Source organism: Microtus oregoni, unplaced genomic scaffold (genome assembly GCF_018167655.1).
Source record: "Microtus oregoni isolate MIOR12 unplaced genomic scaffold, Mior012 000028F_ref0000031, whole genome shotgun sequence".
Taxonomy (NCBI): Eukaryota; Metazoa; Chordata; class Mammalia; order Rodentia; family Cricetidae; genus Microtus; species Microtus oregoni.
Window position 1 is genome coordinate 27,545,796 of NW_024543087.1, and position 27,160 is coordinate 27,572,955.

Consider the following 27,160-nt stretch of genomic DNA (forward strand, 5'->3'; position numbering starts at 1 on the left):
ATCTTTAATCCCAGCACTCAGGAGGGAGAAGCAGGCAGGTCTCCAAAGTGAGTTCCAGGATAGCCATGGCTACACAGAGAAAATCTGTTTTGAAAAACCAAAACAAAACACAAAACCAAATAAGCAACAAACAGGACCAGAGGTGGTTAATAGCCTAGGTGACCTCTGCTTGTCTATAAAACTGAGTGAGACCATACTAGACGCTCTCTCAGGACCTAAAGGTAACACATGAGTCTATCAATAGAACCCATCTTTATGGAAGAGATGATGTACTTTCACAGGAGCCTCAATTGCAGTTATGCATGTGCTTTATTATGCACCTGGAATTATGTTTCACCAGGAATTTTTTTCCAAATTATACTGTACTTAAGTATGCCTACAACAAACTGTCCAATGTCAGACTCTAGTGAAAGTTTGAACCAACACTAGCTACTGAGTTGTGCTGGATGAACTGCACTTCCTTCTTGCCTTACTCAGATTGTTACTCTGCCGGCCATGTGTGCAGAGACACCCCCAGCCCAAGCTGAATGCCTCAACAACATGAATAATCCTATTGCAAATAACTAGAAATTCTCCATTACAAAAATTTTTTTTAAGTTTTTTGAGACACGTTTCTGGGTGTAGACTTGGCCGTTCTGAAACTCACTTTGTAGACCAGGCTGGCCTTAAACTCAGAGTTCTGCCTGTCTCTGCCTTCTGAGAGCTGGGATTAAAGGTGTGGGCCTTATTTTAAAGGTGGCTATTTTTTGATTTTTCTAAAAGCTATAGAGGGATCAACAGGGTCATGCTTGACCAACCAGGCAAATTCAACAGATTATATGGCTTTTAGCTAAAAGAAAAGCACCAACCTATAGATTTTGCAATGTGCTAAACTTTAATACAAAATACAGTGTCCCTGACTCAAAGAACTAGAAAACAGAAGTGCAGACAAATATATTTGGTTAAAAATGAGGGTTGAGAGTCAGGTGGTAGTGGCGCACGCCCAGCACTCTCAGGAGGCAGAGGCAGGCGGATCTCTGTGAGTTCGAGTCCAGCCTGGTTTACAAGAGCTAGTTCCAGGACAGGCTCCAAAGCTACAGATAAACCCTGTCTCGAAAAACCACAGAGGGTTGAGAATGGGAAGAGAAACCCAATCAGAAGGCATTTTCAACTTCTATGTATAAATTGCCCATTCTTTGACTCACAAACCATACATACGTGAACAGACTCCATGTAGCACAAATAAAACTTTAAATATATCATAAAGTAAATGAAGCCAGACATGTAAGCACATGCCTGTAATCTCATCACTCAGGGAGTAGAGGCAGGAAAAGCATCAGTTTAAAGACAGTCTGAGCCGGGCGGTGGTGGCGCACGCCTTTAATCCCAGCACTTGGGAGGCAGAGGCAGGCGGATCTTTGTGAGTTCGAGACCAGCCTGGTCTACAAGAGCTAGTTCCAGGACAGGCTCCAAAACCACAGAGAAACCCTGTCTCGAAAAAAAAAAAAAAAAAAAAAAAAAAAGACAGTCTGGGTGATTGCTATGGCTATTAGAAGACCCACTTCCAATCTGGATCTCTGAGGGAGGAAGACATACCTTTAGAATCCAGATCTTATGAGGTGCCAAGACTCACCTCTAATCTGGGCCACACTTTTTGCTGGAAGCCTATATAAAGGAAGGTTTTGATCTTTGCCTGCATGTTCCTGCCCTTGCTAGCAAGTCCATTCCTCACTGGCATTAGAGCCTAGTTCTTTGGGATTTCAGTATATACTATGAACTGAACAACTACTGGATTCCTGGACCTTCTGTTCACAGGCAGCCATTGTTGGATTAACTGGACCACAGTCTGGAAATCATTCTAATATATCCCCTTTCTTTTCTTTTTTTTTTTTTAAAAAGATTATTTATTATGTATACAGTATTGTCAGTATTCTGTCTGCATGTGTGCCTGCAGGCCAGAAGAGGGCACCAGATCTCCTTACAGATGGTTGTAAGCCACCATGTGGTTGCTGGGAATTGAACTCAGGATCTTTGGAAGAACAGGCGGTGCTCTTAACCACTGAGCCATTTCTCCAGCTCCATAAATCCCCCTTCTAAAGGGATTCATTCTATTAAGTTCTGTTACTCTAGAGAATATAGATATTGGTACCAGAAGTGGTCTAAAGCAACAAAAGTATAAGGATGAATATTTTGTGTATCTGGAATAGGTTTTCCAATTTGCTAAGTACCTACAGTTACCAAAGCCTCTCTAGTTACTGAAGCCTCTCCTGGGAGTGTGTAGAGTACTGAAAGCCCCCGGTATTAACTATTTTACAGACTTAAGGAAAAAAATACATTTGGTTATCCTGATTCACAACTAACTTTTAATAATCTGTAGGAAAATGATGATGCTAATAAGTTGCTTCTAGAATCTCAGGATAAACTGACAAAGGAAAAGAATAAGCTAAAGGTTTCTAAGTGTTCCCTGGAAGAGAATCTTCTCTCCAGTAGCTGAGGTAGCAGAGGTCAGATGATATTAGTGATCCTAATGGGCAGGATAGAAAAAGCAATGTCCATAACAGCCTAACCTACAATGATCAGCACAGCAAAGTGAATTTCATGGTAACCTGACTCATATGGACCTTTGGTACTAGCTAATCAGTCATGTGTTTCCAGGCTTGAAATAGGTAAGTAGCCTACTGAATTCTTGTTTGATCTTTATAAGCAGAAAAATTCTCAAACAAATGAAAAAAAAAAGCTACTTTGGATCATGGCAAAAGGGAAACTTGATCTGTGAACTAACTTCCAGACTTGAGCCAGCTTGTAGAAGCAGAATTCCTTGAATGAAAAGAGACAGTGTCCTTTCAGGAAAGACCTTGATAAAATACTTAAAAGTCACACTGCGCAGTTCTGGTAGATGTCTTTAACCCCAGCACTGGGGAGGCAGAGGCAGACAGAGCTAAGAGAGTTTAAGGCCAGCCTGTCTACAGAATAAGTTTCAGGACAGTCAGGACTGATACACAGAGAAACCCTGTCTCGGAAAAAAAAAAAAAAAAAGGAAGCCACAAAATACTTAAAAGTTTTACTGTTAGCCTTTCTTTGTCCTTCTGCTCTTTTAAAGGGTTAACTGTACCACTGGAAAAAGAAAAACAATCAGATTTTCAGATACTGGTTCTGAATCGATGCTGATTCTCCCAAGAAACAAACAAAAAAACCAAAATAATCACAAAAAAATGGAATTAAGATTTGAGTTGTTGGTGGCTAGTAAAATGGCTAAGCAGGTAAAAGTGCTTGTCTTCAAGCCTGACCTGGGGTTAATGACACCATGGAACTACAACCACCATTTTACTAAGCCAGCATAATTCCTAACTGTACTCTACTTATCCTTATCCCCACAGGTGAGAGGAGCTCTCAGCTCTCATCAAAGAAGCTTCCCTTCGTAACATTGACCATTAAGTGAAACTGTGACTGGTCAAAGTGCAGAAAATAACTGATCGTGGGGTGTCTGTTATGACCCTCTACTGATCTGTCCTGTCTAAGAGACAAGCCCTGCCCACTCTCCCTTTTAGCCTGAAGCCTACACTGCTTTCTCTCTCCTTCTGTTCCTCTTCTGAAGAGGTGGCTGCTGCAGCCTCTTCTCCACTCCCCCACCCACCCCCTCCATTCACCTCCCCCTTCCCTTCCACAACCCAGTGAATAAACTATACCCAAACACTCTCTTTGCATGGCGTGCCTATCCGTCTCTCACCCATTGCAGCTCCTCTTGGAACCGGCTGCCCCACCCCACCGAGGTCTCTCACCTGCCTGAGATCCACAGAGGACTGGGGTGGTGGGACTGGCCACCCCTCACGGCCCACTGCCGCCCCTTGGGGAACTGCGCTATTTTATCTAAACTATTACAGTGTCTAGTATCAATGGATAGATAATTCAACACAACAGCACTCAAGGCTCAAAACATCACAGAAGGGGGAATAGGAACATCATAAGAGCTAGGGAAGTCTGCTCCCTAGTCTCATAGAAATAACATGGAAGTTACACCAGTGATACCTCAACAATATAGTTGCCTAAACAAGACAAAAGCACACACACCATGGCGGCATAGGCCTTTAATCCAAGCACTCAGAGCTACAGCTCTTTGGTATAACGCCTATGACCTTTAACAATCCTCTTTTTAGCCCTAGTGCATTCAATAAATGTTACATTACTATTCCTATATATGACAGCATGTGGGGGGAAAATTGAAAAACACCAAGACAAAGTATTTCTCAAATACTTTTATAGCACATAAACTCAACAGTAATTCCTATAGACTATAAATATTATTTATTAAGATAGGTATTTTTATACCAAGTACAGACTTCAGTAATCTCCATGACACATCTCATAAAGTAGACAAAATCTTTTAAGAAAGTTGGTTTTTCTTAAAACTGTAATACAATGGCAAATATTTTGTTCCTACCCTATACAATGGAAAATGTCAAGTATTTACAAAGCAGGAAAAAAAAAAAGATATCCCACATCACTCAACTTAAATACTTAATCATCTTACAAAGAATATTGCTTTATCTGTAATGTCCATACATTCTACCCTCCTAACAGTAGATTATTCTGAATCTAGTGGCAAACATCCATAAATATTTCATGTATGCCTACATGCTAAAAGATACTATAGAGATGTATATAAAGATGTTGCAGTTGTCAAGGAAGTTCTTATGTTGGTGAATCAGATTTCTGATATTAAGTATGCCCTAGTAAGTCATGGATTAGTCAGAGAAATTTATCTATTAGAAAACACATTTATTGCATTTTTCTCCACTGCACTTTCTTACAAGTTAAACAACTTGAAAGTAAAAAACTGGGAGACATTTTTTAATTTTTAAATGTTTTATTAGCATATTAATTATATATAACAGATTTTATTGTGACAGTTTGTACATATATACAATATATTCCAAACACATTTGACTCTCTGTTACCTTCATCTGTCTCCCTTTTATCTCTATTAATCCCCTTCCCTTCCCAATTAGCTCTCTTTGGGCAGCTTACCAGTAGTTACACCACAGAAGAAAGTATCTTTCCTTCCTCTATCAGTCAATAACCACATATAATCAATTCCTTAGTTCCCACCTTGTTTTGTTTTGTTATTGAGACAAAGACTCAATATAAAGCCTGGAACTCAATATAAAGCCCACACTGGTCTTAAACTCAGTAATCATCCTGGCTCAGCCCCCTAAGCATTAAAACTTTAGCCACGTACAGAAAAAATAGATTTAGCAGTGTCAATTGGAATAAGATCACTGGTAAAGGGGTTTTAAAAGTCCTAAAGAAAGAGATAGGGAAACATTGTACACAAAGACCTTCCACCTCCTAGAGACAACTGATATTATTCGTATGACTCATTTGGTATGTGATGACACACCTAACACTATGTAACTATTGTATACAAAGAATTCTTATAATTGTATATTTTCTAGAAGAACTACAACAAAATTAAATCCAGAAATTTTTTATTCACTAATCCTTACCTTTTGTTGGACTGGAATTCTGATCTATAAAGTCCCTCAGTTCTGCATTTGTAGATGTCAAACAAACCTGGATTAAAAAAATAGTAATAATACTAGGATCTGAAGTATTATAGCATTACTTAATAAATTATTTTTATATTTTTCACCAGAGGTAGTATCAAGTATTATATAAAGTACTATGAAATAAATCAATTATATCATCCATAGGAATATATTACTAAAAAGAAAATCTTACCATATTGTTTTAAATGTGGAAACTAAGAATTTTAGATTAAAAGTTAATGGAATGTTACTTATGAAAATCCACAGATTTTCTAAATATTTTGAAGACAAGTAATATAGCAGCTGCCAACAGATAAATCACAATTCCATCCTGAGAGCTGGAGGCTTGGCTCAGTAGCAGAACACTTGCCTTGCATGTATAATGCCCTGGTTTGATCTCTAGCACTATAAAAATAAGAGTAATTATATCCTCATTGCTGCCCTTAATTTTTAATGTTCTTAATCACTTCTACAATGTTTTTAAGAATGACCACAGAGTACAACGACAGCAGCATCAAGCCCATTTGTCTGGGTCCGCACTGGCTCATAAAGCCCACTGTTAATGTGCTCTCGTCAAGCCATTCAAATTACACATTTGCAAATTAGGATGTGCTGCCAGGACTTATCAGTTCTGGTTGTTATGCAGACCCAAGGAGATGAGTAATGCTAAGTATGCAGCATAGTACATGGCTCACACTCTTCAGTCCAAGTCAACACTCATTACTAGTTAGTGCTGTTTATCAGCAAACAATCTGCCTTCAGATGGTTTATTTCACTTAATAGCTACAAGGCTATCTGGTATCACAGATGAAAATGTAGTATCATAAGAAATATTTGGGTTTTGCTGTGGATATAAGGCTGCATAGACCCCAGGCTGGCCTCAGACTATACAGCTGAGGATTAATCTTCTGATCCTCCTGTTTCGACATTAAGAGCGCTGAAATTATAGGAATGCTTGACCACACCCAATTTTCATCAAAACTCTAAAAATCTGTTTCAGAGCTTAAGGGAATCTCCATTTTGAAAACAGGGGCCATCAAGATGGCTCAGTCCATAAAGTGCTTGCTGAGTAAGACTGAAGATTTGAGTTCAAACTCACATAAAAATAGAGAATCACTTCCAAAGTTGTCCTCTGACCTCCACAAGACAATAGCCCATAGCCCCTCCCCCACGTCTACTGCATCATATACACACATAATGATATTTTTTAAGATTTAAAAAAAAAAACTTTTAGCTCAATCTCTAAATCCAAAGCTAGCCTGGTCTACAGAGCAAGTTCCAGTACATTTAAGACTACATAAAGAAGCCCTGTCTCGAAGAAAACAAAACAAAACAAAAACCCCAACAACTTAGCTCAAAGCATATTATAGTAAATAGACCTATTATTACTATATATTATATTTTATACATTAAAGTATTATAATCTTATAATATTACAAACTGGTAATGTTCTGCAAACTTTCAACATTACAAATTTGTAGATTGATAACTTAAACCCGCTTTTCAAAGATACCTTTGAAACAGTTTTATTTGACTGGAACACATTATATGGTCTCAAATTATTGGTCCTTATCTTGATGCTTTGATACATGTCTAAATTATTAAATGATCACTACAATCAAGCTAAATAAGAAATCCTTACCTTTATGGTAGGTTGTATATCTGAGTATGTGTACTGAGTAGATTTAATTTAATATTGATCTGTGCTGGTATAGTTCAGCAGGCTTTGCCTTGCATACCCAAGTCTCTGGGTTCAATTCTCAAAATTGACTCTATCTCCCCAAAAAACTATCCTCATAACAAATTACAAGTATACAAAACGATACTAAAATGAGCATCACCATTCTGCAAATCAGCTCTTCAGTAACTTAAAAGATTTTAAAGAACAAGAAGTTTTGAAACTTTTTGCATTTGACTTTAAAAAAAAGTTTATTATTTTATGTATATGGGTAGTTTGTCTGCACACGTGTGTGTATGTATGTATGTATGTATGTATTGTGTGCGTGCATGTATCTGTGCACCCTATGTTTAATACAGGACCACATAATACATACAGTAACTTTTAGGAGAGTTGTTTTACATTTCTCTTATTTTATAAAACTAACATTAAAAAAAAAAAAAAAAGCCTCAGCCGGGCGGTGGTGGCGCACGCCTTTAATCCCAGCACTCGGGAGGCAGAGGCAGGCGGATCTCTGTGAGTTCAAGACCAGCCTGGTCTACAAGAGCTAGTTCCAGGACAGGCTCCAAAACCACAGAGAAACCCTGTCTCGAAAAACCAAAAAAAAAAAAAAAAAAAAAAAAAGCCTCAACAAAAACCACATACTCACAGTACAGATGTCAGTTACTGGGTTACTGTTAGGTTTAAACACCTGTTCTTCATACCAGCTTTTGCATGAAGAGTAAAGCAGCAAACAAACCCACAGACTTTTTAAGCAGCTGTACACCCATACCTTAATTGCACAGTTAAAAATGAGATAAAGGTCAATTAAGTCTCAACATGACAGCCTACTTTTAATCTTGGAAGGTATTTTAATCTAAAGTTCATAAAAAATACTACCAAAAGTCATTTAATAAAGTGCATATTCAATTCTATTTTTATACTTCACAGTTTAAAACCTCAAAGTACATTACTTAAAAGTAAAAAAAACTTGGCTAGGAAAAACGTTTTAAAATATTCTTTCTCACTGGGCAGTGGTGACACAAGCCTTTAATCCCAGTACTCAAGAGGCAGAGTCAGGAGGATCTGCTGGAGAAATGGCTCAAAGGTTAAGAGTGTATACTATGCAGTACTTATGTCAGGCAACTCATAACCAAATGTAACTCAAGCTCCAAGAAGTCCGATATTTTTGTCTCGGAAGGCATGTATTCTCTGCAGGGTCTGGTGGCACAAGCCTCTAATCCCACTACTGGGGAGGCAGAGGCAGATAGATAGCTGTGAGTTTGAGGTCAGTATGGTATCATAGTGAGTTCTGGACAGTCAGAACTCTGTAGTCCCTGTTTCAAAACAAAACAAAACAAAAAAGGCAGACGGTAGTGGCACACACCTTTAATCCCAGCACTCAGGAAGCAAAAGTAATTGGATCTCTGAATTCGAGGCCAGCCTTGTCTACAGAGCAAGTTCCAAGACAACCAGGGTTACACAGAGAAATCCAGTCTTAAAGACAAATAAAACAACAACAAAACAAAACAAAAAAACAAAACAAAAAAAAACAGAATGTTCTTTCTTTATTCTACCTATTTGAGTAGAATTTAGGACAAAGGATGTTAGTACTAGACTTCACTCCCAGTGCTTGGGAGGCAGATCTCTGTGATGTGAGTTCAAGGCCATTCTGGTCTACTTAGTGAGTTCCAGGACAGCCAGGGATCGTAAGATCCTGTTTCAAATAAACAAACATATAAACAAATAAGGAATTAAAGGGTTGGAGAAAGTGATTAGAAGTGATCAATGCTCTTATAGACAATAAGATTTGGTTCCAAAATTTCAAGGTGCAGCACTCAGGAGGCAGAGGCAGGCGGATCTCTGTGAGTTCGAGACCAGCCTGGTCTACAAGAGTTAGTTCCAGGAAAGCTCCAAAACCACAGAGAAACCCTGTCTCGAAAAACCAAAAAAAAAAAAAAAAAAAAAACAACAAAACAACAACAAAAAAAATTTCAAGGTGATGGAGCTCACAATCTCCTATAATTTAAACTAAAGAGACATCTGTATGCACATGTATATAACACTCAAAACCAATGTAAATAAATTTAAAAATTAATTATTAATTTTTAAAATTGATTATTAAAATTAAAAAAGAACTAAAGTGATATGAGTCTATGATCCCAGTATTTGAGGGGCTGAACTGGGAGGAACCCAAGATCAAGGCTAACCTTAATACAGAATAAGCTATCCAGTGAGATACTATCTCAGAAAAAAAACAACAAAAAAAATATTTGATTGAACAAGATAAAAAAGAACTCACAAATTTATGTCACACTGTTTGCCTAGTTAGATACTAAGAAATGTCTTCTATCTGGGTATTTCACTATAGACATAATGCAAAATAAATAAATATGGAATAATAACTGGGTATTCTAATGATGTACTACAAACTTGAGCAGTCACTAAAAGTATGCTAAACAAAAATACCTAAACCTATTTTTGTTCTAATTTGTGTATGTTTGTTTGGTTTTTTGTAAAATGTGTAGCCCAGTTTGGTCTCAAAGTTGTGATCCTCCTGTCTCCACCTCCTTCACAAATCCCACCAGTGTATGCCACCACAACTGGCTTGTTTTTGTTTTCATTTTTTTAAACTGACTTTCAAAGTGTGGCTCTGGCTGTCCTGGAACTCATTCTGTAGACCAGGCTGGCCTCAAACTCAAAGAGATCCACCTGCCTCTGCCTCTTGAGTGCTGGGATTAAAAGCATGTGTGCCTAGCCCTAAGCCTATTTTAACAATCCAATTGTATTCCTCAATAAGGACATTATATACTGCACTGATATTTAGTATTTCTGACATAGAAAGCAATTCAAATGAGATGATCTATACTTAAAGGTAAAATCTACCTTTCACAGGCAAGACGATTTTGGAATCGTCACTATAAAATGTACATATTGAGACTGGGAAATGGTGGTGCATGCCTTTAATCCCAGCACTTGGGAAACCAAGGCAGGTGGATCTCAGTGAGTTAGAAGCTAGCCTTGTCTACAAAGTGAGTTCCAGGATAGTCAGGACTGTTACACAGAGAAACTCCATCTCGAAAAATAAAAAAAAAAAAATAAAAAAATAAAAAAGAACATATGGAGACAACAGATATGAATACCTTATATCAAATAATTGTGCATATTTTTATGGTAAAGTAGTATTTAAGTTTTAGTTATTATTTAGGTGCCAATAGCTTCCAACATATCAATATACACAATTTTCAAACAGAAATGTAGATAACCAATAAACACATAGAATTTAACCTAACTAGTAATCAGAAATAAATCACATACAACTTTTTGCTGGTTAAAGTGGCTAAGATTAAAAATACAAACCTATAGACTGTACTCTTGCTACAGTTGAGTTCATTGCCCCTTGCAATGTACTCAAAACTTTCTATTCTGTTTAAAAAGGGAAAGAAAAGCCGGGCGGTGGTGGCGCACGCCTTTAATCCCAGCACTTGGGAGGCAGAGGCAGGTGGATCTCTGTGAGTTCGAGACCAGCCTGGTCTACAAGAGCTAGTTCCAGGACAGGCTCCAAAACCACAGAGAAACCTTGTCTCGAAAAAGAAAAAAAAAAAAAGGGAAAGAAGATTGTGTGTGTGTGTAAAAGCATACACATAAGAGAAATGTATATTGTCCATACCATGAGGAACAAAAAAGCCTCTTAAAATGGTGCAGAAGTATCAAGATAAGAAAGAGTATTCATTATTTTCTGTAAAACAAAATTACAGTGTATATAAAAAATTTTCATTAAGAAGGCAAAAAACCGTGGATTGTTTGTCAAATTTTCTTTTGTAAGACGGGCATGGCGCTGCATGCCTGCAATCCCAGCACTTAGACTTAGGACACTGCTGCAGAACGACTGTGAGTTTGAGAGGCTGGCCTGGCTAGAGAGCAAGACACTGCCGCAAAAACAGAAAACCTATTCTGTATACTAGGTGAGCTTATAATATACCTGAATTTTTGTTCTAGAAGAGTCATTGGATAGTAAGCATTATATGATAAGATTCAGAGGATATATGTCAGTACCTCATCTCAACTCCTCTGCAAAAAATCCATGCCATATCCTGTGTAGTTCTGGCAAGAAACATTACTGAGAGGCCCCTGGCCCAGGCCTCACACTTCTGGCATCCTATTTCCTTTCATCCAGTCTAGGTCTGTGGGCTAAGCATGGTAACCATGCGGAATTTGAAACTGATTAGCAAAACCAGAATGTTCCTTATTTTCTTATAAACTAAACTACAAAACCCAAATAAGCCAAAAGATGGGGCAGGGACACAGTATATGATGTCATCCTTCAATCCTCTAAATCTAGAGGTATTTAAAGTCAGAGAACTCTTAGACTTTTCAGTTAAATGAATCAATATATTTAATCTTTCCCTTAAACTGAATTTTATTGTAATGACTAAGTCGGTTTGTTGCTGTTGTTTTGTTTTTGAGACAGGGTCTTGCTATATTGACTAGTCTAGCCTCAAACTCACCATCCTCCTGTCTCGGGCTCCTGAATAACTGGGACTACAGACATACACTTCCATAAATGGATCCTTAACTTTTTTTAACAGAATTTTCATTTTCCATGACCATAAGTATGATCTAAAAGGCAAAGGTAATCCCCCCCACACACACATACACATGTTCTCTGTTCCCATAAGAAATGATTCCCTAAAGAGCCTGCAATTAGAAGTGACAACAATGAAAGGGTCAGAGAGCTTCTTTCCCTCCTGCACATCTCTCTCAGAATGTGCACAGGAGAGAAGGGAGGTGATCCTCAGGGGAGAGGAGGGAGACATGAAGCAGATAGATAGCATGAGAAAAGGATGAGCGATGAAAACATATACTGCTCCAATTCCTGACAGACTCCAGGTTTGGTCCAGATCTTTCTGTGGGGCTACCAAATTCCTACTTTTGAACTCCTAGGATAGCCCGAATTTTTATAATAAAGTTATAAAGAAATGATAATTTAAACAGAGGAAGGACTTACATAACTTTTCCAACATATCTAAAGCTTTGATGGTCTTCAGGGAATACCTCAGGGAATGAAGCAATCTGCTTCCAAATAACAGAGCATACACATTTCCCTGAACTAACACACACACACACACACACACACACACACACACACACACGCCAAAGAAAGCAGAGATGTGCTCAATAAGGCCAAGTAACTCTCTAGCAACCAAAACCAATTTTAACAGTCCCCAGAAAAGAAGCCAAATTGGAAGCTTTATAGAGATAGTAATTTGCAGCTGTTGAAAAAGAAAAGCTTGGCACCAATCTACAGAAATTCTATAATGGCTACGAAAGTACTATATTCACTAGTATTAAGTTTATCTCACACACTACACAATCAAAAATAATTATTAATCCAAGCAACATTTTTAATTTTATTAACCAGAATACTAAGAAAATATGTATAGCAAAACAGCATAAGTTCACTTTAAAAAGTTATCTCTAAAAAATAAAAATACTTACACTTTTTGCCGTCATATCAAAACTGTATTCTATTTAATATTCTGCATAACCATTAAAAACATACAAAAATAAAAACCTTCGTCTTCAATAATTCTTTAAAATATCCTGTTAAAGGGAAAAGAGGGAACAGTAATGTAATAATAGGCGGTATTTATGTCACATTTACTGAGACACATACTTCTAAGTGATTTGTCTAAGTTAATCCTAGGACAGCACTAGAAAAACATGGATCATTTTTACCTCATTCCAGGTAACAACAGGGGTTTAAGGCAGTTAAGTCATATGACAAGTGAGCTCTACTCTCAAGGGACACAGCAGAGTTATAGTACATTGCTTTAAATAATGCACTGAAAGAAACACCAGGGCTTCATGGAGAAAGGGCTGATTCCAAGGCAAGGCAGAAAAGGTACAAGATAAACCTCGAATATTTTATTGTTCCAAAGGACAAAATGCTCAAACACTGACAGATGTGTCAAAAATACACAAGGACCAACTTAAAGAGCTACAACTACACACTGAAGCCCACCACACTATCCTAATGACAGCAAAACTGTAAACCCAATCAAAACAATTAGAGACGATACAAGGAAATGTAAAGTATTAAAAGAATGTCAACTGATAAATATAATGAATTCTACAGTTGTTGAAACCATCACAATGAAACAGTAAGGGACCGAAAATACCCCCAGAAATAGATTACATAATGCTTTATTAACCTTGAATTTTCTTAACGCTAATGAGAAAAGAACGACAGCAGCAGAAAGACATTGGATAATGGAAAAGTCTGCTGAACTAAATCAACCGATTTATTTCAAAGATGTGCTGACCTCTCAATGGAAGCCAGGAGATGTGCTACGTTGGGGAAGGGGTTTTGCTCTTGTTTCCACAGGAGAAGAAAAATTGTGGATACCATCAAAATTAATAGTTTCGATTTGAAGAGGAGAAACCTCTTGGAAAGGAGAAATGACAACTCATCCACAATGATGATATTCATACAGGTGGTAAGAAAAACATATAGAGGGGGCTGGAAAGATGGCTCAGAGGTTAAGAGCATTGCCTGCTCTACCAAAGGTCCTGAGTTCAATTCCCAGCAACCACATGGTGGCTCACAACCATCTGTAATGGGTTCTGGTGCCCTCTTCTGGCCTGACAGACAGAATATCGTATACATAATAAATAAATAAATAAATAAATATTTAAAAAAAAGAAAAGAAAAAAAAAAGAAAAACATATAGAATGGGGGCAGGGTTCTGTTCCTATCTCCACAGGAAAACACTCATCTTTGAAAAATTCAAGGGACCCTGGATGTTTGGATACTGACAGATGGAAAAATACCTGCCCAATAGGAAATATCAAGAAAACTGAAAGGGTTGTGTAAGTAATATTAAACCATATTTTTAAATTTATAAAGCTGGTTTTGAAGTTGGACTCTGGCTCAGTCCCTCTCCAATTCCAAGCCTGTTAGTAAGAGAAAAACCCAGAGTTTCTGGAGTTTCTGTCTCATGTCAAGAGCCATGATATGGGACAGAAAGAAATATGAGTTTAGAAAACATCTTTGCTTTTCTTCATATCTATCATACTTTTCATTGAATATATCTATCATGCCTTTCAGTGAATATATACATATATGTCTATATGATTAATGTTTAAGTTTTTCACAATGAACAATGAGTTTTTCCTGAAGTGACATTTGAAGTTTCCAGGAAGAAGATGGGGCCCCATAACAACTCCACCTGGTTGATATGACGTCATGATACTGATAGTGCTACTACAAGACCTGCTTTGGGTACCAGCTGCACAAGACAGTTCCAACTTGGTTAGCTGAAATGGTGCACATCTTATACAACATTTTGGCCAGACATGCACAAAATACTCAGAGACTATTTGCAATTTTAAAAGACATTGATCTTGAAATTTAACCATCATTTTACTTTCACAGGATCCCCCAGAAAGAACGTCGCCCCCATGACACCTGGGAGTAATTCTAGAGGATGACGTCCCCTCTCCCAGTAAAGTTTGCCCTTGGGTTTAGGGACATCATTTAGGGGTTGATTATAATTAGTATATGATTGAGGGTTGAGGGAGGAATTTTATAAGCTCAGGGATCATTTTGAAAAAAAAAAGAGGGATGATGGGATAATAGATTTATAATTGTGAGTTACTGTTTTTAGACAAATATATTGGTATAGATTCTTGTATATTGATACAAAGGGGAACACCAACTACGAGTATGCCACAAGATACGGACATGATATTGAAATACCTCCTTATAAAATGTCTTAATTCAAAATTTCCAGTAAAGAAACCTTACACACACTACTTTAATGATCAAAGTTACCAAATGGCCACCAATAATAAGTCATCATATGTCCTAAGTGCACTGAGATGGATATTTCTGACATTATTGTCTAGTATGCAAACTTAACCATGAAAACGAAAAAAAAAAAAAAAAACAGGAATACAAAGTGAAAGATATTCTTCAAAATAGTGGCCTAAACTCCTTAACTCCTCAAAATTGCTAGAGCCAAAAGAAAAAAAAAAAAGAGAAGGAAGCGAAAAACATCCATATTTAGAAAAAATAAAATAAAATAAAAAACTAAAAAAATAGAAAAACTTGGGCTGGAGAGGTGGCTCAGAGGTTAAGAGCACTGAATGCTCTTCCAGAGGTCCTGAGTTCAATTCCAAGCAACCACATGGTGGCTCACAACCATCTGTAATGAGATCTGGTGCCCTCTACTGGCCTATAGGATATATGTAGGCAGAACACTGTATACATAATAAATAAACAAATCTTTTAAAAAAAATAGGAAAACTCAATTCAGTGAGCACTCTCAAAATAAACACTGGATCAGAAAAACATGATTCCTAAGAAGACCAATACGGATAACTGGACAAAATCCACATTCCAGATAATGAGAGAGAGACAGAGAGAATGGGCATTGTTTCTCTGTCCTTTTCTCTCTCTCTCTCTCTCTCTCTCTCTCCCTTCCTTCCTTTCTTTCTTTCCTTTCTTTCTTTCTTTCTTTCTTTCGACAGAGCCTTGCTACAGAGTCCTGGCTAGTCTAGAACTCAGCATGTAGTTCAAATGGCCTCAAATTCATGGCTATCCTCTTGACTCCACCTTCTAAATGCTAAAATTACAGGTATAAGCAACAGGCCCGGATTCCACTGTTGTTTCTGGATATTTGTCCATAAACTATAGGGTCTTTTTGTAAGTGAAATATCATTTATATTAGAAAAATGAAAATAAAAACACCAAAATTCCTTAGGAGGCTAGGGACCTGACAACAAGGACTAAACTTCAAATTTAAAATGTATGGGAGAAATGAAAATAAAATGTATAAAAATGTTTATAACTGGTAAATCTGGGGAAGGGCATTCAGGAGTTCTCTGCTCTAGTTCTGCAGCTTTTCTTATTTTTGTATGTTTATTTGATCTTAGAAGAGTGGATCTCATATTATTTTTCTTTTAAAACTACTTTGCTAGCCATAGTTGCTCACATCTCTAGTATTATTTACAAGCTGAGGCAAGAGAAATTACAAGTGCAAAGCTACCTTAGGCGACATAGTAACACAGTGATCCAGGCTAACCTAAGCTATACAGTGAAATTCTAACTCAAAAATAAATAAATAAACATTAAATAAATTATCTTAAAACAGATTTTAAAGCACTCAAGTTAAAAGAGAGGCACTCAGAAAGAAAAAAAGATACACCTAAGAATGTAGAGGTAGGGGGCTGGAGAGATGGCTCAGAGGTTAAGAGCATTGCCTGCTCTTCCAAAGGTCCTGAGTTCAATTCCCAGCAACCACATGGTGGTTCACAACCATCTGAAATGGAGTCTGGTGCCCTCTTCTGGCCTGCAGGTGTACACACAGACAGAATATTGTATACATAATGAATGAATGAATGAATGAAGACATAGGAAGATCAATAATTAAAAGCCAGCCTTGGGTGACAGAAAGTTCCAGGGCAGCCTGAGCTACATGAGACCTTTTCTCAAAACCCAACTTGGCCAGAGAGATGGCTGAGAGGGTGTTGAACAATCCTAGAGACTTAAGTTTGATCCCAGGAACCAAAGTAAAGTTAGAAGAAGAGAAGTGACTCTACAAGGTTGTACTCTGACCTGCATATGCGTGCTGTGGCATGGGCACCCATACACATCATACACACTACTAACAATAGAAATATTTTTACGATTTTCACATACCCATGCACATACACAGTCAGCATGAACTGGACTCAGTAAGATATAAGAAAAATTTATAAAATAGAAAAGGGCACCTGAGTGCTAGAAATACATTGTAAACATGTATGAAATACTCAAAAACATAAAATATTTAAAACATAAATAACATCATAAACATACACAATAATAACATGAATGGGAGGCTGGAGAGATGGCTCTACAGTAAAGAGTACTGATTGCTCTTTCAGAGGACCCAGGTTCAATTCCCAGCACCCACATAGCAGCTCACAATTGTCTATAACTCCAGATCTAACACCTTCACACAGACATACATGAAGGAAAAATATTAATGCATACCAAAAAATTAAATAAAAAGTGTTACTCATTAAAAAGAGAAAATCAAATATCAAAAAATTAGATTATGACCTACTAAAATACAATTCTGACAGAAAATATGATTTGGATTAATTAAGATTTATGAGCTTCCTATATATAGATTCAAGGCAGATATTATTCCCTTTTATTGTTCTCTTCCTTAAGAAGTTGAAGGTGGCAATGTGTGCACCAAAATGTTTGACCATATAACATATGACTTAGTTCTGGCCATAAGCAATGAAGTGAGCCAGCAGATTTGGCTACAAGGGATCCCTTTTTTCTCCCTCCCTAGCCCAGAGCATGGCTGTGATGGCTACAGCTGCTTTTCCCTATGCATCTACTTCATTTCTGTACTCAATATTCAATACTGTATCTTAGTTCCTAAAAATCAGGCTACTGAATGGCACTGTGCTATTTAAGCAAAGAAAGAGAAACTAACAAAAGGTTGGAGATGTTGTTCAATAATTAGAGTGCTTACCAAGAGTCTGGGTTAGATCCAGTACCACGTTGGGGAGAGGAACAGTTAAAGAATTAGGAAATTAACAGAATCTATTTCAGAACACTACAGTAAGAGACTACCAATAAAAATACTGTTTAGCCACATCAATGAAACTGACAGAGCCAAAGATAATTACGTTTCGTATTCTCTTGGAATCTATTTACCAGAACTCGGCACAGACTGAAATCTCTAAATGTGGTCTAAATGATAAATGTTTAAAATAGAGCCAAAGGTGCCTAAATGTTTATTAAACAAATTTACCATTATATTTCTGTGCCTCAATTTCTGTTTTCTGCCAAGCATTAAAGGCATATATACTTCATTAAATAAAACAATATATATAAAATCACTAAGATACTGCCTAACACAGGATAAACAATATTGGGGGTGAAGTAATGGACAGTTTTGATTTCCCACAAAAAGTTATGGTTTCTTCTTCCAAAATAAGCAATGAATAATCTGCATAAAGGAGAAATGAAAATTACAACAGAAACCTCAATTTTCAAACCGAAAAAAAAGTTTTTAATTACAATTAAAAAGGTTGAATATCTTAAATGTTTTTAAAAGATAATTTTTAATTTTTAAAGATTCTTTTGTATTGATTAACATAAAAATTACCTGCAATTCTTCAATATTTGACTTTAAACTTTCCAAAATGTCAAGAAGAAAAAGGGACACCAAATATTTTCAGAAGTTGCTATCTTTGGCAATGCTGGTGAGTCTCAGATATAAACCAGCCATGTGTGCTGATGCATGATGTTTATCCAAATTCAACAACTGCACACTCTTTTCTGTTTCCAAGATCTTCTGTTAGTTAAAAACATAAGTCGGATTTCTTCTTCCAGCTTCATGAACACATTATGTCAAGCTCAAAAAGTCAATCTTTCGACCTCACCATCTGTCATGATCTCTTCTCAACTTTCAGACAATGTAACTCCCACAGATGGTCTCAACATGCAAGTCCTTTTACATTCCAATCACAATTTAGAGGTTCCAACATAAAACCCAAGATGATATACTAACCAAAATATAAAAAAAAAACAAGCAATTTCTTGTTTCAAGCAGGATTTGTAAACTTTCTAATAGTGCTAGTAAAAAAAGCTACAAAATTAAAGTTCATCAAAGTAACCAGGCATTACTAATTTTAAAAACATTCTCATGATTCAAAGTTTAAAACATCCAAAATAAGCACTTGGCATGAAACTCAGTGGTAGAGCACTGGCCTAGCATGTGGGAGACTCTGGGTTGAATACCCAGCACCACAAAGATACAAATATAAACAGATGAATTAATGAATAAAAAATGAAGTACCAGCCTTACTGGAAGTGTAAATCAGATAAAAAATATGTGCTTAGTTTCTTACTGAACCACTGCCCATGTATCTTCCTGATCCAATTCCACTATCTTTAAACAGGGAAAATGTGTTTTTTAGTTTTTGGTTTTCTTGGTGTCTGAATGTGTAAGTGTATGTACATGAGTGTGTATAAGTACACAAATGTGTTGAAGGAACTGGTCTCTCCTTCCACCATGTGGGGCATGGTGGATCAAATTCAAGTTACGAAGCTCAAACTCAGGTCATCAACTCGGCAGTAAATCCTTCACGTGTCGAGCCACCTCTTCACCACTCTGCTAGTCTTTCACAGTTCTTCATAAATATACCCTCCTGTCTCAGGGACTGTGTACACGCTGTTTCTCCTGCCTGAGGGGTTTATCTGGTTAAATTCCTCCAGATTGCTTCTCAGATGTCCCTCCTCAAGGAAAACAATCCCCTTTTCTCTGCCAAGAAAAGGTCAGAGGCTTCTACTTACTGCTCAGCTACTTTCTCTTTTCATAGATACCTTGAGCTGCCATAATAAATGTATTTATGTGGTCTATCTCTGCCAACTAAAGTGTAAATTCCATAAGGGCAGGAGCCCTGCTCATTTGTTCATTCTATATCCAAAGCCTGTACATGGAAAGAGCTCAGGGAATGTCTGTTAAGTGAAATATATATCAGTATTTTTAAATACATGAAAAGCCTATTCAATATGACTTAGCAGTGGAAAATAAAGACATACATATTTAGCATATACACACATCTGAAATTCTGAATTTCACACATCACAATTATAAATATCACAGTCTCATCACAATGAACAAAAGGATTTTAGAACTAGCATATCTTTGTATGATAATTTTTTAAAGGTATAATGGAAGATATATTTGTAGTAGAGAACATTTAGCTTCACTGTTTGAGACAGATCCTCAATTTCTTATTTCTAGGCTATCCAGGAATTCATTTGGTAGTTCTGGCTGGTCTCAAACTTGTATTAAACCTGTTTCTCCATCTAAGAACTGGGATTTTTACATACATAAACCACCACAACATTCAGCTTAATTTTATTATTGATATAAAAAGAATAGATAAAAATTCATTTTTTAAAAGAAAATGCTAAGGGGCTGGCTTAGATAGAGTAAAAAGCACTGGTTGCCCTTCCAGAGGACCTGCATTCAATCCCCAGCATCTACATGGTGGCTCACAACAGTCTATAACTCCAATTCCAGGGGATCCAGTCCTCTCTTCCAGCCTCTATGGGTAGAGGTACTCACGTGGTATACAGACATACATACAGGCAAACTGCCTATACACGTTAAATGGATGGATGGATGGATGGATGGATGGGTGGGTGGGTGGATAGTAGGTAGGTAGGGGACAGGGCTAGGGACAAAGCTCAGTGGTAGAATACTTGCCTGGGATGTAGAAAGTCCTGAGTTTCAGTGTCAGAGCCACACACCCATTAGGCAAAAAGCATCCCAAGATGGGATAACTCAAGCCACAAAATAAACAGCAGTACTGGATTATAAGATAAACTATGAATATATGTGCATAAATCCATATGATAAAAAATAAATGATCTGAATAAATAAATGGAAAATAAAAGACATCTTCTATGCCTGCAATTACTATGACCATATTCATAGTACCTTATCTCTAGAACTCAGCTCTCCCTTTTAATTATTTTCACTTGATCTTACTTAGAGGCAAATCATTTGGATGCACACACAGTACAAGGAATTTGCTGATATCCAAGACAAAACTTATGGCCAATGCTACCCATGCGGAAGAAAATGAAACTATCTACACATGGTCTGAAAGAACATATCTTGTGGACTACTAAAAGGATTGGGACAGAAATGTTTTCCCGTACCTCCAGGAGGCTGCCTTTGCTTTCTCTCTCTGAATGAGAATGTGACCTTGCTGATATTATATTGGTTTCAGATGCAGGAAAGCCTGATACCGGCAAATTCTTAAATGAAAACAGTATACGTTGTAAATGGCATTCCTTCTAAATAGTATTATAAGTTCTAATGAAACAATGTAAGAGACAATTATTTATTTATTTATTTGTTTGTTTGTTTGTTTATTTATTTATTTATTGGTCAGGGTCTTGTGGTATATTCCTTTAGTGATTGGTTTAATAAAAAAACTGATTGGTCAACAGTTAGGATAAGGTTAGGCAGGAGAACCAGAAAAAAGGCAGAATCGTGAGTACCAGCCAGAAGAAAAGGAAGCAGGACAAACAAGAGAGGTAAAAATCTTGAAGCAGCACACAGATGAACAGAAATGGGTTAAATTGTAAGAGCTAGTTAGTATTAAGTCTGAGCTATTAGCCAAGCATTTGTAATTAATAAGTCTCTGAGTAGTTATTTGGGATATAGCTGGCAGAACACAGCTGATCGTAAGACACAGAAAAACCCACATGGTGGAAGGAGAAAAACCAACTTCCCAAACCTGTCCTCTAATTCACACACACACACACACACACACACACACACACACACACACACTAGCAGGTACACACCCATGCACATCATTAAGTAAATGTAATAAAAAATACACCACCAAGATGGCATAGCAAGAAAAGGTGTTTTCCAGTAGTTCAATCCACAGAATGCACATGGTTCAAGAAAAGAACCAATTTCCACAAGTTGTCCTCTGCCCTCCACCACACTTGACCTGACACACACATACACCCATAAAATGAGCACACAAATGCATATGCTCATGCACACACCAAAAAAAAAAAAAAAACCCACAAGCCGGGCGGTGGTGGCGCACGCCTTTAATCCCAGCACTCGGGAGGCAGAGGCAGGCGGATCTCTGTGAGTTCGAGACCAGCCTGGTCTACAGAGCTAGTTCCAGGACAGGCTCCAAAGCCACAGCGAAACCCTGTCTCGAAAAACCAAAAAAAAAAAAAAACCCACAAAACAATTAATATAATAACCCCATTCTTAATGTTGACGGTGAAATCAAGGGACTTCACATAAGCTAGAATAACATTCTATCACTGAGCTATACTCTTAACACTTCTCTTGTCTTCCTTTTCTTTAAGATAGGGATCTCTATGTTGCCCTGGCTATCCTGGAAGTCACAGAGATCCATATGGCTTTGCCTCCCAAGTGCTGAAATTAAAAGTGTGAACCATCACACCCAGAACATACACTGTTTACAAAGAAAAGGATTGAATTATTTTTGTTCACTGCTCCTATTTTAAATCTAGACTTATATAAGCTTTTTCCTCCAATGATACTACGATGACAAAACCGGGTATTATAATATTAAAAGAAATAATAATATACCACATGTGTGCACTGGAATGATGGGAAAATGTTATTTTAGCTTTATTAACTCACTTATTAATAAATAAGTTGCTTCTGATTACTGCTACACATCAAACACTGAACAATACAATGATCATTAAATGCCAAATATTAAAGATGCCAAGGGAAATGACAGTCTGTGCCTTCATAGTGCTTACATTATATCTATGAAAACATCTATCTAAAAGTAAACGTCAGAATGAACTACTTAATGACAATTAGTACAACTATTAAAACATACAAAAGATGCATGGAAACATAGACGTTTTATAGAAGAGTTGAGTATGAACAAAGCTCCAAAATTAACATAACACATATATGTACCAAGAAACAAACAAACAAAAAAAAAAAACAGTAAACTGATGGCTGAAAGAAAGGGATAGGATACACTACAGCCAAAAGGTTAACAACATGGGATGGGGAGGAGCTAGAGGAAAAACAACATATAGAAAGCTCTAGGAAGTCTGTTCTTACAACAAAAAGGGAGGTGCTAAGAGATGTCTCTTTTCAGATTAGCGGAAGCAGATAAAAGATTTTAGATAAACAGTTACAGTATCTGAACCAGAAATTTAGGTCTCCAAAAGTTGAAAATTTATTTGCATCTGAATTCTTTAAAATTTTGCTATGTTTATGTATATAATTACTTGGTGTATGTGGGACATAGGATGGGATGCATGTCCCACAGTCCATGTGTGGAGGTCAGAAAACAACCTTCTAGGGCTGGAGAGATGGCTCAGAGGTTAAGAGCACTGGCTATTCTTCCAGAGGTCCTGAGTTCAATTCCCAACAACCACACGGTAGCTCACAACCATCTATAATGAGATCTGGCGCCCTCTTCTGGCCTGCAGGGATACATGCAGACAGAACACTATACATAATAAAGTGAAAGAAAGAAAGAAAGAAAGAAAGAAAGAAAGGGAAAGGAGAAAACAACATTTTATGAGTCAGTTTTTTCCTTCTGTTATATAGGTCCCAGAAATAAACTCAGGTCATCAGGCAGCCAGTGCCTTTCCCTACAAAGCAATCCTGCTGGCTCTGCATTCTAATTCCTTTAAACACAGCTATATCAATTGTATTTGAGTTTCTGTTATTTTTATTTGGAGACAGAATATTGCTATATGAAATTCTTCAATCTTTCTGCCTCCAACCTCCATGGCTATATCTCCCAAGGCTGAGATTACAGTAGGTACATCATACTCAGTTATTTTCTTATTCATTTTTGCCTTCTGACGACAACAACAACAAAAGACAGTGTCACATGGAACCCAGACAGACTGACTTTATGCAGATAAAGTTTAAACCAAGCTTTAAACTCCTAATCCCTGTCTCCCAGCTGGGATTATAGGTATGTGCCATCAGTGCTAAAAACATATATTAGGCAAGATACTATCAACTGATCTACATCCCCAGCTCAAACAAAGCAATTAGTGTAACTAGTCACTTCACACTAAAGGGAAACTGGACGCCCTTATACTTCACCATATAAATTCCCTAAAGTAAATTCCTCTCTTAATCCCTGGCACAGTTGGATTATTAATGTATTGCTAAAACCTTAATGATATTTGTATTCAAATACATATAATTTTAACAGAGTATCAATATTTTTAATTAATGATAATAAAAGCTTGCAAGTAACATTTAAAAAGTTGACAATATGTAAAATAAAATCACATTTCAAAATCTCGTCAAACCTAACAGAGCTGGGCATAGTTGGCAGATGCCTTTAGTACTCAGGAAGCAGATCTCTCGGAGTTTGAGGCCATGAGTTCCAGTCTGCCAGTCAGGGCTCTACAGTGAAACACTGAGGGAGGGAGCTGCCAACCTGGACCACATATCAACTCAACATACAACAAAGAAATATCAGTATCCATAAAGCCAGAAGAGCGTGGAATGAAATATGTCAAACTGTGAAATAAGAACGCTATACCGAGCTGGGCGGGGTTGCTGCACACCTTTAATCCCAGCACTTGAGAGGCAGAGGCAGGTCTTTAAGAGTTCAAGGCCAGCCTGGACTACACAGTGAGTTCCAGGACAGTCAGGGCTACACAGAGAAACCATGACTGCATGAAGCTCTTGATGAAATACTTTACAGGGAGGAAGAACAAACAGTCTCTTTCATGTGAATACATTAGAGTATAAGCTCCATTAAAAAAAAAAAAAGATAAATAAGACTCAGCAAGCAAAAGAAACAGACAAATAGTTAAGTAAAATATTACTTGTTTTACTTAAAGAAAGTTAGCTAGACAGGAGGTGGTGGCACACACCTTTAATCCCAACACTGGGAGGCAGAGGCAGGTGGATCTCTTGAGTTCCATGCCAGCCTGATCTACAGAGTGAATTCCAGGACAGTCAGGATTACAGACAAACCCTGTCTCAAAAAACAAAACAAACAAAAAAAAGCAAATAAAAGCACCTAATGTCAACTTCTAGCCTACACAATATATATACGGGTAGTTTTAAAAACTCAGACAGAAACTGGGGTTAAACCTGAAGGTCAGAATAACAAAACAGCCAGACACTGGCTCTTCCCTCTACCTCAGTTAGAAGTGGCAGTCCTGTCTCCAGGAATCTCAGAATGGGACTGAAACTGAAAGCTGACTCTTCCGTTTTATATTCCTCTCTAAACTCTGGGGTTAAGGGCGTGCGTGCAACACTATTGCCTGGTTTCTATGGCAAACTAGTGCGGCTACTGGGATTAAAAATGTGTGTCATTGGCCAGCCTGGTCTATAGGGCTGGCCAGTGTGGTTGTTTAATTTTTCTGATCCTCAGGCAAGCTTTATTTATTAAAATACAAATGAAATGCCTCTATAGGTAGGCACACATGAACACATACATATATACACTGAGCATGCATGTGTGCATACAAACATGCACACACACATACACACCTAAAAATAGTATGAAGTTAAAGGACATTTGCAAATCATGTATCTGACAAAAAATTAATTTGCAGATAAACAAAAAAATTCTTAAAACTATATCATGCGGGGCTGGAGAGATGGCTCAGAGGTTAAGAGCATTGCCTCCACTTCCAAAGGTCCTGAGTTCAATTCCCAGCGGCTCACAACCATCTGTAATGGGATCTGGTGCCCTCTTCTGGCCTGTAGCATACACACAGACAGAATATTGTATACATAATAAATAAATAAATAAATAAATAAATAAATAAATAAATATTTTTTAAAGAAACTATATCATGATACAAAAACTCTGTTAGCCGGGCGGTGGTGGAGCACGCCTTTAATCCCAGCACTCGGGAGGCAGAGGCAGGTGGATCTCTGTGAGTTCGAGGCCAGCCTGGTTTACAAGAGTGCCAGGACAGGCTCCAAAGCTACAGATAAACCCTGTCTCGAAAAACTAAAAAAAAAAAAAACCAACAACAACAACAAACAAACAAACAAACCAACAAAAAAACTCTATTAATTTTAAAATGGGCAAAGGATATTTGTGGCCCCAGTTACCAGTGGGAGGCCAAGATGAAAGGATCACTTTAACCTACAAATTAGTGACTAGCCTAGGCAATACAGCCAGATCCTCCACCTATGGGGAGGAAAAGAGAATACAAAGGACTTCCAAAGAAAAATATAGTGCTGGGGAGATGGTTCACAGGTTAAGAGCACTGGCTGCTCTACCAAAGGTCCTAAATTCAATTCCCAGCAACCACATGTTGGCTCACAAACATCTATAATGAGATCTGGTGCCCTCTTCTGGTGAGTAGGCATACATGCAGACAGAACATTTTGTGTGTGTGTGTGTGTGTGTGTGTGTGTGTGAGAGAGAGAGAGAGAGAGAGAGAGAGAGAGAGAGAGAGATAAAGGGCCAATAAGAACATGAAAATGGTGGTGGGGGGGAAAGGATGTGGAACTATGGTTGATACATAAAATGAATAAAAAATTTAAAATAAAAAATAAAGAACCAAAGTGAACACAAATACACACAAAGAAAAAAAAGAAAAAAAACATGAAAAATGCTCACTATCACTAAAAAAAAATACAAACCAAATCCACAATGAGATACCAGTTCATACCCAAGAGAAACAAAGCTTGGCACGCCCCTGTGTGCATGTGCACACACAGGAAATGTCAAGTATTTGCAAGGGGCTGTATGTACTGCTGGTGAAAATATATATAGTTATGGTGAAAAAAACAGTATGGTGGTTGCTCCAAAACTAAAAACTACTAAAGTTAGCAGTGTTGCTCCGTGGTACAGTGTTTACCTAATATGCATGAAGCCCCAGAAACAACACCCAACACTCCAAAAACAAAATACCCACCAACCTAATCATGTGATGCAGTAATAATTCCACATCTGGTACATACCCAAAAGAACTAAAAGTGAAGTCACAAACAAGTCTTTGTTCTGGGGACAGGGTCTCACAGTGCAGTCCTCGGTAGGAAGCCTGGAACTTATCTGTAGACTAGACTGACCCTGATCTTTTGATGATCTACCTGCCTCTGACCCCCAAGTACTGCAATTACATGAGTTACCATGTCCTGATTTAAAAATATATTTGCACGTTCATGTCCACAGTAGCACCAGTCACAATAGTTAAGATGTAGGAAAAAAAGCTAAGAATCTATTGAAGGATGAATTTATAATCAAGTGGAGCATATAAATGTCATAGTGCATTAAAAAAGGAGAGCTTCAAAAAGAAATGAAATGCTGTAACACTGATGAAGCCTAAAGGCATCATCACTAGTGAGATAAACCTGACATTAAGAGATAAGCGCTTTATGTCATGCATGAGGTAACTAGAGAAGCTGACTTTATAAAATAA

At 37.4% G+C, this 27,160-nt stretch overlaps 1 protein-coding gene across 10 annotated transcripts in view; it reads right to left on the reverse strand.

Annotated features, from left to right (window-relative positions):
* The window catches only part of Tfdp2 (transcription factor Dp-2), a 118,859-nt gene that overhangs the window by 77,598 nt on the left and 14,101 nt on the right, over positions 1 to 27,160 (reverse strand). For 4 of the 10 annotated variants that reach the window (XM_041676882.1, XM_041676877.1, XM_041676880.1 and 1 more), the window contains 2 exons: positions 12,682 to 12,786; positions 5,484 to 5,550 (listed from right to left, as the gene is read on the reverse strand). The exons of 3 other annotated variants lie outside the window; for them this stretch is intronic. In XM_041676882.1, the coding sequence (XP_041532816.1) occupies positions 5,484 to 5,550; positions 12,682 to 12,696 (82 nt within the window). In that variant the 5' untranslated portion in view covers positions 12,697 to 12,786. Of the gene's footprint in view, positions 1 to 5,483; positions 5,551 to 12,681; positions 12,787 to 27,160 lie in introns of those variants that run through there. 3 more of the 10 variants (XM_041676883.1, XM_041676888.1, XM_041676887.1) reach the window with 1 other exon arrangement.